A 15,817-nucleotide genomic window follows, 5' to 3' on the forward strand; every position below is an offset into this window, starting at 1 on the left:
GGACACGAATGAGCGACTGAACACTTGCAGCGTTAGTATGACCTGTGGTTCGGAACCAGGTAAGTGTGGGTTCAAATCCTCGCTCCATCCCCTCGTGTGCTGTGTGATCTTGGGCATGATGCTTACCCTCTCTGGGCCTGTGGCCTCATGTGTAAAATGGGGATAAGAGAAACAGAAGGCCCTCACTAATGGGTAAGGCGAGGATTCACCAGAATGATGCTCACAACGTGGTCAAAACAGCACAAGGCAGGAGGCTGCTTAGACGCGCAAGAAATGGGGCCTTTTGTTGGCCGGGTGATTGTGCAGGAAGCACTGGGGAACTTCTGGAGAGGAAACCAGGATGGGTCGTGCCTCACGTCCCAGGCAGGGTGAGGTCAATGCGAGGCGGGGGCCAGAGACGACCCGGGCCACGCCTGTCCATCCCCGAGGGCCCTGCTCTACTTCCTCTCCCCGTCCTGTCCCCAAAGCACCGGCCTTCCAACCTCCTGTGGCCTCTGTTCACGGATTGGATTTTCCCAACTTTCACTCCAGCACAAGAAGCTCCCGGGTGGGGTGTGTGTCTGAGCGGGGATCGAAGGTGCCCAGGGGCACGGACAGTGAAACCCTGCTATTTCGTCCGGGAGCTGGCTGAGCCAGGTCTCCCGAGCAGCAGCCCACTCCATGCTCACCACGTCCCCAAAGTGGTGTGCTGGCCGCCTTGTTGTCGGAGGATGAACAGAGGCTGGGTGGGGCTCCCAGATGTCTTCAGACCACCACTGCGCACAGGGAATCTTGGTGCGTGGTGGAGGACATGCGAAAGCCCATGGTGACCAGCAGAAATGCTGAGACTAGCTCACAGAGCCCCCAGCTCTTTCTGAGGGGGCCGGGGGGCCAGGGGGGAGCATTGCATGGCCAATGCGCCCATTTTCCAGGAGTGGAAACTGAGGGCCAGAGAACAGGATGAAGGTTCACAGCACTGGGGGAGGGGGCAGTGCCAGGACACTACGCGGCACTGCCGGGACCCAGGTTAACGGACAGGTAATGGACACAGATGGAGGGTGACAGAGGGTAACAGAACCTTGCCCAGCTGCCATGGGAAGCCTTGATGGAGCTAGTTCTCAGGCAGCTGCTATCCCTTCGAGTAGAAACAACTAGAAGCGGGCTTTGGAAAGGGTGAGAAGGAAGCTTTCAGGGCCCGCCAGGCTCAGCCACCCTCAGCCAGGGCCACCAGCCAGGGTTTACCGAGCGCTTCCTGTGTGCTGGGTGCGAATGCAAGTGCAATAACTTCTGCGTTCAGCGGGTCCTGCCCTGGCCCCATCCTGCAGACGAGGAAACCGAGGCCCAGAGAGCCGTCTCTTGCCCACGGGTCACACAGCACTCAGGCGGCAGAGCTGGATGGCCCAGAACCTGCTTAGTGACAAGAGCACAGCAGGAGAGAGCCCCTCAACGTCTGTGGTTTGTCCAGTCCTCCCAGAGAGCGGGCTCTCCGAGGGCTCCAGGGCTGAGGTCAGAGATCGGGCTCTGCGGCAGGCTGGCTGGCAGACTCTGGGCAAGCTACTGCCCCTCTCTGGGCTCCACATCCCCACCTGAACCAGCCGGGCTGTGAAGTGCCCTCTAGCTCTGCTGAGGAGTCCATATCCGTGGGCCCATCTCCCCGACCGCCCTACGGTCTTCTCCCGAAGACAGGAGAGCCCTCCGTGTCCCAGGGAGCAGCGGGCAGACGTGGAGGGTGGGGGCCGGTCAGGAAGCCACAGAAGGGGTGAAGGAGAAAGACGGCTGGCCCGCAGGCTGCTCTGGCCCCCAGCCCCGGCCCCCGCGGAGAACAATGGTGCTGACAGTGCCCGGCGAGGGCGGCCGCTTCAAAGCGCACGACCCCCGGGGCCCCGAGCTGGGCAGGCGGGTGGGGCGCGCAGGGCTTTGTGTCAGGGACACAGGGCACCCCCAGGGTGGGGGTGGGCTGGGTTCCCTTGTTTCCACACGTTTAATCAGTTTCCTAGCACTTTTGCAGCACTTACTGTGTGCCAGGTGCTACATAACTCACTCATCCTCATGACTGCAAGAAGCAAGCTACCGTCACCTCCACTTTCTAGATGAGGAAACAGAGGCCCAGTGGGGTCTCGTCAGGGGCCCAGGGCCAGCAGGCGGCAGAGGTGGGATTTGGGCCTGGCTGGCTGGTGCGTATGTGTCTGTGTGTGTGTGTGTGTCTGTGTGAGTGTGTCTGTATGTGTCTATGTATCTACCTGTGTGTCTGTCTGTGTGTGTGTGTGCCTGTGTGTGCCTGTGTGTGCCTGTGTCTGTGTGTGTGTGTCTGTCTGTGTGTGTCTGTGTGTGTGCCTGTGTGTGTGCGTGTGTGTGTGTGTGCCTGTGTCTGTGTGTGTGCCTGTGTCTGTGTGTCCCTGTGACTGTGTGTCTGTGTCTGTGTATGAGTGTGTGTCTGTGTGTGTGTATCTGTGAGAATGTGTCTGTGTGTGTGTGTCTGTGTGTGTCTGTGTGTGTGAGTGTGTGTCTGTGTGTGCACTCTTCCTCCCAAGCCCAGGGTAGCACAACCCACCTGCTCACGCCACCGCGGCGGCCTCTTTGGCAGGACACCCTTGTTTTGCAGAATCTGCCAAGGCCCAGCCCCTGAGCGCCATCCTCTCAGCCTCCCGGTGACTCTTGGGATCCCCGCGGGATTGGCTCTGCCAGCCGCCACCAGTGGGCCTCTGGCAGGGGCCCTGCGCCGGGATGTGGTATTTTTCCACTCTTGCTGGCAAATCTCCGTGGCTGCTCTGAGCCCGCGACCCAAAAGCCCTGCAGCCTAACTGCCCTGGAAACTTATAGCCAGAGCTTCCTCCTTCCCTGGGGACGGCGGGGAGAGGGTGGCCTGCCAGGCACGACGGGGACTGGCTGGTCTCCTGCCGCCCTGATCTTCCTTTGGGGAGGTTGTCTGGGCAGCGCGGGTCACGCACCCCAGAGGCCCAGGGCCGTGCGTCTGGGCCCAGGGCCTGGCAGGTCCCCAAGCACCTCGTGTGTGTTTAGGTGGGGGCACCACGACTCATTTCACACAAGGGGAAACTGAGGCTCCTGGGGGAAGGGACTGGCCCCTGGTCATGCAGGCTGTGGGCGCAGAGCCGAGACCCCACACCAGGTCTGGCTCTGCGGTGGGTGATGCAGAGGCTGGCCTGTGCTCACGTCTGGGATTTGAAATGCCGGTGGGGTTCATGGGGCCGCACTTCCTGTGAGAGGGTCTGGATCCCCGTCACCCCCTGCGACCTAATGTGCTGTGAGAGCAGGTGACGACAGGAGGCGGGAGAATGCAGCATCCTGAGGCTGGGCGCTGGGCTGCCTGAGCCCAAATGCCACCTTGGCTACCGACAAGCTGTGCAGACTTGAACAAATCAACCTCTCTGCCCCACCGTTTCCCCAAAACATCTCCTCTTACCACTTCCATAAAACAGAGTAGGAACCACGCATACATCAGACGTCAGGATGTTAAAAGAGCTAATAATCAGAGCTGAGAACGGTGCCTGGCACACAAGCAAGGCACAGAGCATTTGCACCACGATCACAATTTCTTGGATGAACTGAGCAGCAGTGAACTCTGGGCCAAGTGTCAGACCCTCAGAAGGATGAATGATATTACAAACAAGGGAACTGACAGCCAGAGAGGCCAAGTGACCTGAACTCAGGTCTTGAGCCTCCCAGGCCCGGGAGCTCCCTCTTCCCCACCCCCGGCCATGCCGGGGTCAGCCAATGAGCGAGGCCACAGCCAGGATGAGGCCATCCGGCCCCCACGGCGGCCCCGAACCTGGTCTATGGCCAGGGCTGGAAGTCAGGGCCGGCGGCGGCTGCCGACGAGCTCGAGGAAGTCCTCGGATCCTCCCTGTGTTTGTCCTGGCTTCCCCGGGGGCTGGCCCCAGCCCTGCTATTGTTGTGGGGGCCACGCCTGCCCCTCGGGGCCCGGGGCCTCTTCTCTAGGGGAGGCAGGGGAACCTCCAGCCAGTCACGTCCGTCAGCCGCCGTGGGACGGCCCTGCGCCCTCTCCGTTTCATTTCGACTCTGGTCTCCTGCCCCTGCATGTGTCTCGGGTGATGCTCACGGTTCCTGGCGGACATCAGCTCCTCCATCCGACTAGGGGCTCCCCGGGGGTCTGGTCGGACACACCTTGGGCCTTTGGATGGCTCACCCCTCATTTCCTCCAGATCTAGGCTTCTAAGCACCCTTCTTGGTGAGCCCTGCCTGAGACCACACCCAACACTCCTGTCTTCCTCCACCACCTTATGCATCCCCTTTAGCTCCTGTCTCTTCAGATCGTGACTTTACCTAAGACGCCCTTCATCCGGGGAGAACTCGCAGTGAAAGTCCCTTCTCCCAGTGACTCACCCACTGCCCATCACTGTCCTTCAAATGCCACCTTAACTTACTCTTTTGACCTTTGAGGGCTTCTCGATCTTAAAGAGATTGTACCAGATGGAGATGCAAATGATGGGGGTCGGGGGATGACAGACAGGGAGCACATAAAGGCAGACCAGCCAACACCTACGCTGTGGCTTAGTTAGTGCCCCGGGTTCACCCCGGTGAGCCCAAGGGAACCTGCCGTAGGGTCTTTTGCCACCAGGATGACTATGGTATTACATTCGCTACTGTTCTGCTCATCAGGTCATCTCCCGGCTCTGTTAACAGGTAATGTTTCAGTACAGGCTAACAGTTTCATTATTGACAATATACCAGCTACACCTAAAACCTGCATTAATAAAGTAACACGAATTTTTAGCTACCACCTTTGTTAACCGCTAACATCCTGGTCACTATGTAACATATTAACCAGCAGCAGATACTTCAGCGACAGCCAGCACTTCGGTTATGAGCAAACGACTTAATGATCAGTGAGAGCTCTCCTTAATAACTAACATCCTAGTTAACAGCTGAAATGTAAGGGGTAAGATAATTCAGTTAATCTGATTTAGCGACAAAAACACCAGCTGAGAAGTTTTGCTTCTCAAGCCTCAGTGCGCACTGGGATTATCTGGGGAAAGTGTTCAAATGCAGCTTCTGATTCTGTAGGTCTGGGGTCAGCCTGCCGGTCTGCATTTCTAAAGAGTCTACAGGGGATGTTGAGGTCACAAGGGTCCATGTGGCTGGTGAGCAGTTGGAAGCTAACACCATTACCAGTTAACTTTTCATTGGCATCTCAGGGTTTGTTATCCGCTAACATCCACACAAGCCACCACTCCCTAACGGGCTACCAGTGGTGAGTGAGCGCTTGGAGAGCAGACCGCTCCTTTTCAGGAATCTTGCAGGCTGACTGTCAAACCATCAATAACTTGAAATTGGACCCACTGGGAGGATCTGCATTGTGAAATGGGCAAATGCCATAACTGAGGGGGCTCCGGGTTTGCTAGGAGAACTGACTAATCAGGACCAGTTTCGAGCAGGAGGGCCCGGGGGCGTGGGAGATGACCCTGCAGAGGGCCAGGCTCCACGAGGGGGGAAGGGAGGGGAGCCCAACTCACTTTGCCGGTGGACTTGACGCCCTTCCAGATGCAGAAGAAACAGACCAGCCAGACGAGGAGAAGGCAGAGAGCAAGGTCCCACTTCAGAGCGCCCGGCTCATCGATTCCAGAAGACAAGCTCAGCACCTTCCTCCTTCAAGCAAACAGAGCCGCGAGTCAGACGGCCCGGCCCAGGGCTGGGAGAGCCCACAGGCTGGGGCTTGACCCTGGCTCCAAGCTGTGGGTCTTGGGAAATCTTGGATAACACTGGTTTCACAGAGTTATGGGGAAGCCAATCAGGGGGCTGGGTCTGGACTTCTGAGCCAGGCAAACCTGGGTTCTCTCCAGCCAGGCCTCGGGCAAGTTAGGTTAAACCCCTAAGCCTCAGTTTCCTCATCTGTGAACTAGGTACTGATTCCCGTGTGATCGATTCTCACAGACCCTTGCCCAGTGCCCCCTGGGCCAGACACTGGGTTCCAACTGGGCTCCAGTGTGTGACCACTGACTGGGGGCTAATAACCTAACTGCCTGTCTCAGTCTCCTCATCTCTAAAATGGGAATAACCACCTGCCTGACCCCCCAACCCCACATTCTCTGTCCTATCCCTCTTTTTTGTATTTGCCCCCATTCCTTATCTGGATCTCTCACTAAAAGATAAATCTCCAGGGTGCTGGTTCTCTCTGTGGCTGCAGGACACCCACACACCTCTTTGTAGGGTTAGGAGAAAAGCCACACAAAGTACAAACTACTGGCCCTGGGTGCCGCCAGCAGCCAGTAAACCGCCCCGGTCATTACTGTCTTGGCGGTGAGACCCCAGGGCAGCTCCGGGTACCCAGGGAGGGCTGTATCCTCCCCTGGCCCCTGCCAGGGTTGTGACGGGCTTGGGAGGAGGTTTGTGAACGGTCTGAAGGACAATCATCACAAGGCAGCCACCAACCCCATTCAGCATCACATGGCAGAGCCTGGGTCTCTGGGGTCCAAGAGCCTTGCTGACCAGGGGAGATGCCCACATTGCCTACTCAGACACGCCCCCAAGAGGCAGACATCTTCTGAAGCTGGGGTGGGGCCACCAGGCTGCTGAGAGACCATGAAACTTAATGCCCAGAAACTGACCCCACGGTCCCAGAGTTCCGACTGCTGTGGCAGTGACCAGGGGCAGCCAGGCTGAGCACAGGGACATTGGCCCCCAGGGCTCTGATGTCACAGGCTCGTATTGCCTAGGAGAAGCTGGTTCCCCCTAAAGACCCAGCTCCCTGTTCAAGGGCCACAGTCTCAGGCAGGAGAGGCAAGAGGGGCGTTTGAACTTGCCCTCCGTTTCCTCTTTTGCAAAACACAAATATGAGCTCCTGCCCCCAGACCATCCGCAGCTCTCAGCCAGTCTGCGTGCAGGCCAATCCCCAGGGTCGGGGCTCTGAGGGCCCACTGGCCCAGGACACTTTCTCACTGCTTCTCATTTTTTTCCAAAGACACTTCAACGCAAGGATCTTGAATAAATTCAAGATTCCCACCTCAACTGGCACTCAAGCAAAGCCTTTCTGTGAGTCACTCCGATATTCAGGGGCTCCCCCAGGCACTGAGGTCACATCAATGAGGCTTCTCTAATTTATCTCATCTGGTCCAAAGGCTGGGAGTCCCTGGCCCCATTTTACAGATGGGGAAAACTGAGGCTTGGAGATCCAATCACCCGCGGACACACGGCCAGCAGGTGGCAGAGCTGCCACATTACACCAGGACTGTCCGATCCCCAAAGCCAGTGCTCTCTGGGTTCCACTACCTTTTCTGATTAACACAGAAAATGGAGCCTTCACTTTAACAAGAATCACTCCAGGGCTTGCTTTGGCAGGGCTCACTGGACCCTCAGGGCCGGGGGCATCCTCACGAGGCAGGCTGTGCACCTGGTCAAGTACAAACGCATGGGTCTGGCACTCAGGTAGCTTTAGAACAAAGCCCTTCCCAGCGCGGCCTCCAGGGCTCGGCTTCTTCCATGAAGCCAGGGCCTGCTGGGCAGCGGCCAAGGCTTCTGTGTGAATGGGCAGCATCGGGGAGGCACCTCTCCACCGCCAGGCTTCCAGGGAGGTCTCCCGTGATGCTCTGGATGACTAGTGTCCTTCTGGCTCCCAGGCTGCCCCCTCACACTGGACATCACCCTCGGGGGGACTCTGTCTTGCCCACCAGACTCCAGACACACCACGGAAGAGGCACACAGCAGGTGCCCAGCCAGTGCCGCAGGGTGTCCAGTCACAAGAAAGCCTTTCCTTTCTCCTTAGGAGCGAGCTGACCGAGGAGCCCGAAACCCCGGAGCCCCGATTCTGACCTCACCTGCCCCACGCTCAGGTCATTGGGACCCTCCTGCCGGCTCTCACTGCCGTGCTGGGCAAACCCGTGGTGCCCACTACGGATGGGAGGGGGCCACGTGGCCTCGCTCTGGCAGCTGCTCAGCCACAGAGGCCACAGCGGGGAAACCGAGTCACGCACTTGCTTCTTTGCTGCTGGTGGCAAAGCCCCTCTGAGGTGCCAGCAGTAACCTCTGAAGGCGCCTTTCCTGTGATCTAGCAATTCTATCCCAAGACTCTCCTGGGTGATATGGCCAATGACAGGGTCCACCCCAAGCTGTTTGGGTTGCCCAGGTGGTGCTAGAACCCGCCTGCCAATGCAGGAGACATAAAAGACGTGGGTTCGATCCCTGGGCTGGGAAGATCCCCTGGAGGAGGGCATGGCAACCACTCCAGTATTCTTGCCTGGAGAATCCCATGGACAGAGGAGCCTGGCGGGCTACAGTCCATGGGGTCGCAAAGGATTAGACACGACTGAAGCAACTTAGCACACACCTCAAGCTGTTCACCTTGGCTCTGTCTGCAGGAGCAAACGGTGGGAAACCAACCACCAGAGGGCCGTGGGAGGGGGCCGAGGAGGCGTGGAGCAGGCGTGTGGCAGAGTGTCATGCAGCCCGCAAGACCTCAGGAATCTCCCTGCGCGCTGATAAGCGGCGACGTCCCAGGGGCAAGGCAAGTGACCAGGACCACGGAGCTGCAGCCGCCCTGCCGTGCAGAAGGCAGGACACACCAGACGATGGTGTGGTCACAGCCCCGGGGGGATGCCAGGGAAGGGGGCTCCCTTGCCAGGGAATGTGTTTCTCAAACCATCTGAATGCTGTTAATGGGCACATATCACCTTCACAAAAATTAAGGTTCTTACAAAGGCTTGCGAGGGGCCGGCCGTGCAGACATTCTAGGAATGGAACGAAAGTCCTCTCGTCAATCAGGGGTTGTCATAACAGAACCCGATGTGGGCTCCGGGCCAAAGTAACCAACGTCCTTTCCAAAGTCGTCTCGGGGGTAGCCAGGAGGCCGGAGAGCGTGCGGGCCCATCGGAATCCCTCTGGAAGGGACACAGTGTGAAGGGCCCTTTCCTGTCTGATGCCCACGAGGCACAGCCCAGGATCTGGTGGGTCTTCCCCCTCTGGTGCACGGGAGTGCTCGGGAAACTGTAGACCACTGGGCCCCAGGGGGAGGGCCTGCCGTGGTGCCCTGCCCTCACCAGTGCCTCCAACCTCCCCGGAGGCTGCACGAGTTCCCCCAAATCTGCCCCCACCCCTGTCCGGGCCCCCACTGCTCCCGAGTGAGCGCTGTCTCAGCAGCCTCTTCGGTGATCTTCCGGCCTCCACTCTTGCCCCCAGTCTGTTCTCATCATGACAGAATCTGGCAACACCCAAGGCAGGTGACGCTCCGCCACTGCTCCACGCGCCTCCCGTGGCTCCCACCCACCTGCCCCATTCCTTCCCGCCTCCCTGAACAGGGTGGCCAAACACTCTGACAGTCAGCCGCAGACGTCTTAAAGAGACAGGGTGGTGCCTGTTAAGAAGAGGCTGGGACCATAGGCAGACACAGGACCCATCCAGGACAAGTTCCAAGCACAACCTCCTCATCCCCAGGGCCCCCGCCCCTCCTCCCTGAGCCACACTGGCTTCAGGTATGTGCCCTGAACCGGTCCAGTCCCCGCCGGCCTCGGGACCTTTGAACTGGCTGCGCCCCACCCCTTCACCAAGGCAGCCTTTCCTGGCCACCCTATGGAAAAAGCACTCCCGGTCACTCTCTTTCCCTCCTTCCCTCGGCTTTATCTTCCTTCCCTTATCATCGCTATTACAGTGTTACTTACACTGTCTGTCTCGTGTCTGTCTGTCTTACTAAAGCGTCATCTTCATGGAGGCAGGGCCTGTGTCTTTCCTGACTGTTGCTGGATCCAGAACAGCACCTGGCACATAGTGAGTGCTCAACAGACATGAGTGGAGTAGATTAATTACACCCATTTGGTTGATGGGGAAACTGAGGCTCAGAGAAGTTCAGGAATTCACCTGAAATTACCCAGATTTAAAAAAAACAAAACAATCAACCCTAGGCCTGGTTCTTTTTCTCTGATGCCACCCTGGGGACCAGCCACCCACGCACTGGGTATGATGCTCTCCTCGGTGAGAGGCCCCAGCACCCCAGGCTTCTCTGCACCCCTCACACAGAGAGGAGGAGACCGAGAGGTGAGTTGCATTCTTGTCCGAGAATAGGACTGATTCATTCCAGGGTGGGATCCAAAAAAGAATCGCCTGGACGTCTGTTTGGAGTCAGCCGCCCCGCTGCCGTCCAGCCAGCACTCAGAGATGTAAATACGTCCTCCGAGTGGGCCAAATCGTTTCCTTTTGAATGCCGGCCAGCCATTTATTGGCGATAGCTCTTCCCTGGAGACTGGCGGAGGCAACAATTATAAAAGAGCCCGTCCGCCCGGAGAAGGAGGCCGCACTGGGCTCTCTCCCCACCGCCTCCGCCTTCTGACAGCTGCAGGGGGAGATTGGCTGAGCAGGGCTTGTTTGCAAATATGACTCATTTCTTTGATTCTAATAAAGTCTAATGATATGTGCTGAGCTCCCGGGGGGCCCTGGAGGAACTAGGGAGGAAGGCATGGCTCCAGGCTGATGGAGGGCATCTGGCCAGATCTGACCCCGCCTGTCCTCCAGGGCCAGGGGGCAACGAACAGGACCCCTGGGACAGAGGCGACCTCAGGGCAGAGGCGACCTCAGGGCAGAGGCGAGTAGGATGGGGCAGGCTGGGGGCAGAGGCTCTGCCTTCATACCACTGAGCAACTCCAGAGTTCAATTCTAAAGCTGGCATGAAATGACCATCTCAGGGTCCCGGGCATCCTTCAAGGGAGAAGGGCATCTCACCGGCTCCCACCGAAGTTGGTGCCTTAGTGCTGCAGATGGGGTGGGTGTGAGGATCTAGGCCAAGAGAAGACCCCAGGCGTCACCTGAGAGTGGGGTCACACACACACACACGGCACAGGGTTACCTGTGCCCGTGGACTTGCCCTGGACTTACGGCAGGTGGAGAGGCAGACACTAGAGGAGGTGTTCGGGGCCAAGCTCTCTGCTACGCCAAGATGCCTGTGTGACCATGGGCAAGTCGCTTAACCACTCTGATCCTCAGTGTCCCACCTAAGCCAGGCCCGAGGCCCGTGCTCTTTAACCCTCGGCCAGGCGATGAGGTGATGGGACCTCGCTATGTCTGAGAACCCTGGAGAGGGGTGATCATCCTGAGGCTGGGCAGCTGGGACCCCGGGCTAGAGTCAGGGTCCCTGCTCTAGGATCGAGGGGATGGCAGCACGGCCCACGGCTCTCCACTAGCTCCTCATGGAAAACCAGAGGGGGAGGAGGGCCTGGCAGGGATGAGCGTCCAGGCCCTTCCCTGTCCGGAGCCAGGAGGAAGGCTCAGCTCCGTGGTGCCTTGTTATCTAGAAGCCCAGGTGGCTCCCGAGCACTGTCAGGCCTCATGTGCAGAAGTAGGGGTGGGCAGCTCAGGGTCCCACATGTCTGGTGCAGGTGAGAGGGTGAAGGAAGTGAAGGCCAGGGCTGGGCTTTGGCTCCAAGGACCGGGAGACCGGCTTTGAGAAGATGCTCACGGCTCGGCAGCCCAGTGGGTACCAGCCAGCGACACCTCAGTCCCGTCCCAGCAAGCCCCTCTCTGTGGACACCCCAGAGCTAGTCACTGCAGGGCCGGTGGCTATTTTGAGGGAAAATCGTACAAGCTGAGCTTCACCCTAAAGGGAAACCCATCTTCTGATGGCTGAGCCCTCTGAGGCCCTCCATACAGTCGGTGCTTAATATATGCGTCCCAGCCTGTCTCTCCCCAGTATGTTCCTTGAGCAAGTTGAGAGAACACAGATGCAATCATGTGATTCTCCGCCCCTTCTCTAGCTTCCGTGGCTCCTCCTCCTAGAAAACAAAGTCCAGCCTTCTCTGCCTAGCGTCCAGGGCTCCATCCTTCTCCCTGGCTCCACACGTCCTAATCTCGGGCCAAACCAAGGACGTGCTGCTACTCACGAGCTTTACGACGGCCACACCTCAGCATGGCTGTTCCTCCTGTCTAAGCTGTCTTTTCCTCTTTGTTTGGCCTAGTGAACTCCTACTCATCCCCCAAAGCCCAGCTCACCTGGCCCCTTTGTTTGCTGACAGGGAAACGAGGCCAGAGAGAGGGAGTGATGTGCTGCTCCAGGCTAACCCTAACCCTCCCTGGCTGGGCAAGCCTATGATCACGGAAAAGCCCGGAGAGGCTTCTGAGCTGAGAAATGACATGTCTGGCTTCACAGCTGACTGTGGAGATGCACCCGTGACGGGGGTCTTCCAGGGGCGGGGGACGGCCACAGTGCAAGGAGGGGGGACGGCCAGAGTCTGGTTATACTGTACACGGAGAGCCAAGAGGACCAGATGGGGGTGGGGTTTAAGGCTGAAGTTCAAAGGAGTTGGGGATGATTCCTAGATATGTTCCCCCCCTAGAGGGCCTCCACGAAGAGGGGATGAAATGATGAGAGCAAGTCCCTGGGATGATGCTCACGGGCGTTCTCCCTCCTTCACTCGCTTCACACCCAAGAGAAGGGGAAGCCCTTGAAGGCAGGCAGCCTCGGCCCCTGCGGTGGCAGGCAGGTCTTCTCGGCCAAGCCTCCTCCTCCTCCTCCAGGGACCACAGTCCTCCCCGGGGTATCTGTGGATTCAGCCAGGGCCCGTGGGAAGCTGCAAAGGCCGGCGGGGCGGGGAGGCCGGGCGGGCAGCGGGCAGTCTCTGGACAGAGCCGCTCTCGGTGGACCACGCGGGCCAGGGAAGGGAGCTGGGGTGCTCAGAATGGGGGTTCTGGAAGGCGGGAGCCCTGGAATCCCTCAGCAGGGCCCAGGCTGGTGGACAGGCAGGGGAGAAGGCACGGGTGAGGATCTCATGGTTCATGAAGGCTCAGGTCTGAGACAGAGGAGACAGCCCCTCTGTGACAGGGGGATCACACGGGCATCGAGAAGGGGCTATTCTTAGTCCCCCCGAAGTTGAGCTTCAAGTGTCCCTGGGCTGGGAGGGGAGCAGTTTTATCCACAATGAAGACACTAAGTAGACAGGGATGGCTCACATGTATCAAGCAGGCTCTTAGGGCTGGCCATGCAGGGTCTCATTCTGTTGGGGGGGGGGTGGTCCCACCGCCCTGGGAGGGCAGGGTTATGACCTCCCCAAGTACAGCTCAGGATGCTGAGACCCAGAGAGGGAGAGGCACCAGTCCGAGCCAGCACTGGCAGAGCAAGGGCTCCCTCCCAGGCGGCCAACCTGTGCCCGAGGCAGCGAGGCCCTGGCGGGCACCGGGGAGCCTGGGTGAGTGCCAGCATCCTGGGTGGGGCAGGCCCTGGGTGGTCAGGCTGTGCCAGGCACAGCAGAGAACAGACAGGGCCCTGGCCTCCAGCCCCATTCAATGAGAAGAAAGAAATGCCTGCATTTCTTTGTCTGCAAACTCAGCTGTCCAGGGTGTGAGGAGCAAGGGGTGGGAGTCGGGGGGATGTGCCTGTAAAGGTTTTTGTCTGCAAGTGGAAAATACCTCCGCGGAAACAGCCCAGTTCCAGGAGCCCCAGGACCCATGAGCACATTCTGAAGGCCTGAGGTCGGGAGGGGGACGTGGACTACCCGGGGGAGAGGCCAAGTGGCCCTTTCCAGCCTGAGTACCGCCCCCCCCCCAGCCCTGATGATCAGCTGGGACAAGCCAGCGGTTGGCTCCCTCTTCTGTGGGCCGGCGCCTGGGCTGGATTCTAAGAGGAGGAGAGGCTCCTCGATGCAGCAAATCCACACACAAAGGAGAGGGAGTCTTGTCTGGTGGCGATGAGGCCCTTCCTTAACACCGTTTCCTGCCCTGGCTCTCACCCCACACGAGTCCTTGCCCTGCTCCTTCCAGGGTCGAAGGGGCTGCTGAGCACCCGTTTAACAGCTCGTGGAGAGCAGGGAAAGCAAGGCACTAACCCATTTTTGATGGGCTCCCAGCACTGGGTTAGAAAGATGACCCTGTACGTCAGCTAAGAGCCTGCGGTTGCAGGCCTCCGTGCTCTGCTCTCCTCAAGCCTGGCCCATGTGTACGCTTCTGCCATCATTGACTATAGTGTGGGCAGCTGTAAAACATGCCCGTAATTCTCCTTCCTCTCCTAACGAGACAGAGCCTATTCCCCCACCTCTCGGGTCTGGGTTAGTCTTGGGCCTCTTTTTGGCCAATGGGACCTTAACAAAAATGGTACAAGCAGAGGCTGGAAAAGTGCTCCCGCACTGGGGCTTTTCCGTGTGTTGTTCTGGGATGCTGAGCCGCCTAGGAACAAGCCCAGGCTAGCCTGCAGGGTGAAGAGACCATAGGGACCAGCTGCCTATGGCACCCCAGCCAAGAGCCAGCCAGTCTCCAAAAGAGCGACCCCGATGCTGTACAGCTGACCTACCGGGGGGGGAGCCCAGCAAAGCCCAGGAGAAGTGCCCAGCCAAGCTTTGCCCCAACTGCCAAGCAGCAGGACCATGAGCTAAATAAAACAAATGGCTGCTCCAATTTGGGGATGGGTGTTACACAGCAAATGCTAACTGATACATATTTTTCACTCTATCTACTCACCTGTTCACTTGAGTAACTACTTCAAGCTTCATATATGCTTTTTTTCCTCTGGGTAATAACAAGTTTGATGTGCTAACTCTATATTTTTTTTTTCTAAAATACATTAAGAAAACTATATCATTTTCAGACAACATAAGTACGTATACCTGCCTTTGGGAATCAATCCTCACAGAGATCCCATGGGTGTAGGAACGATTCATTGCCCTCATTGGACAGTTAAGGAAACTGAGGCTCAGAAAGGGGCAGTGACTTGCTGGAGGTCAAACAGCCAGTAAAATGGCAGAACTGAGATTCGATTCCAAGCCTGTCTGAGACCAAAGGCATGGATTTATCTCCAAATCTGTACCCCCTCTTCCACCCACCCCACCCAAAGGGAGTGGCTCCCACACCCCTAGGGAGAAGACAAGGGCAAGGGTTGTCCTCTGTCCCCATCCCGACCCCCTCCTTCCTCCACGAGGCCAGCCTTACTCCCAGAACTCGATGACAGGGGAGGTGAAGTTGGTGGTGCTATTGGAGATCCAGAGGCTCCGGTTTTTCCGCAAGGTGTCCTCCAGGCAATGGGGCGTGTTCCAGCTGTGGTTGCATTTGGCCCAGGGGAGCTCTGACTGGAAAGACTGGAACAGGTAGTACATGGCCCAGGCGAGGATGATGATGTAGTATATGTTCAGGAGGGACACGATGACGATGGAGGCATAGCCGATGCCTGCGAGCGGGGGCAAGCGAGATGGGAATCAGAGGGAGGCCAGACCTGCCACGGCCACACCCTCAACCAGAAAACCCTGGGATCTGCAGGCCTGGGGCCGGAAGGGGCCCTTCAGCAGGGACCAGCAAATACGTGTAGGAGGAACGCATGACTGTATGGATGGATAGGTAAAATAATGGATGGTCAGATGAATCAGAGAGCTGAACAAACTAATGGATGTATGGAAGAGGGATAGACCAATGACTGGATGAATGGATGGATGGATGGATGAGTAGATGGATGGATGGATAGAGGGATGGATAGATCAATGGATGCATGGATGGATGCATAGATAAACGGATGGCTGGATGGACTCAGGTGAATGGATGGATGCTGGAATGATGGATGGATACTCTGCTGGCTGGATGGTGGTTGATTGGAAGGTTAGGTAGATGAATGAATGGATGGATGGATAAGTAGATGGAGCATGGTTGGATGGATACATGGATTGTGTAACTATTGCCTAGTTTAATAAAAGAAAGGTTTAATGGATAGACAGATGGGCAGATTTACATGGATGACTGAGTGAACAGACTCACACATTCTCCCACCCCTGCCAATTATAATCATGACAGTATTATCTTATGAGGACATACTAGGAACTAGGCACAGGACTGAATGCTACAATAATAACAAATGTTAGTCTCTCAGTTTTGTCTGACTCTTTGCAACCCCATGGACCGTAGCCCACCATGC

At 57.6% G+C, this 15,817-nt stretch overlaps 1 protein-coding gene across 8 annotated transcripts in view; it reads right to left on the reverse strand.

Annotated features, from left to right (window-relative positions):
• The window catches only part of SLC6A6 (solute carrier family 6 member 6), a 78,413-nt gene that overhangs the window by 15,756 nt on the left and 46,840 nt on the right, over positions 1-15,817 (reverse strand). For all 8 annotated transcript variants that reach the window (XM_081526470.1, XM_081526477.1, XM_081526476.1 and 5 more), the window contains 2 exons: positions 14,848-15,082; positions 5,472-5,604 (listed from right to left, as the gene is read on the reverse strand). In XM_081526470.1, the coding sequence (XP_081382596.1) occupies positions 5,472-5,604; positions 14,848-15,082 (368 nt within the window). The remainder of the gene's footprint in view (positions 1-5,471; positions 5,605-14,847; positions 15,083-15,817) is intronic.

Source organism: Giraffa tippelskirchi, chromosome 9 (assembly GCF_054371585.1).
Source record: "Giraffa tippelskirchi isolate mGirTip1 chromosome 9, T2T-mGirTip1v1.2.pri, whole genome shotgun sequence".
Taxonomy (NCBI): Eukaryota; Metazoa; Chordata; class Mammalia; order Artiodactyla; family Giraffidae; genus Giraffa; species Giraffa tippelskirchi.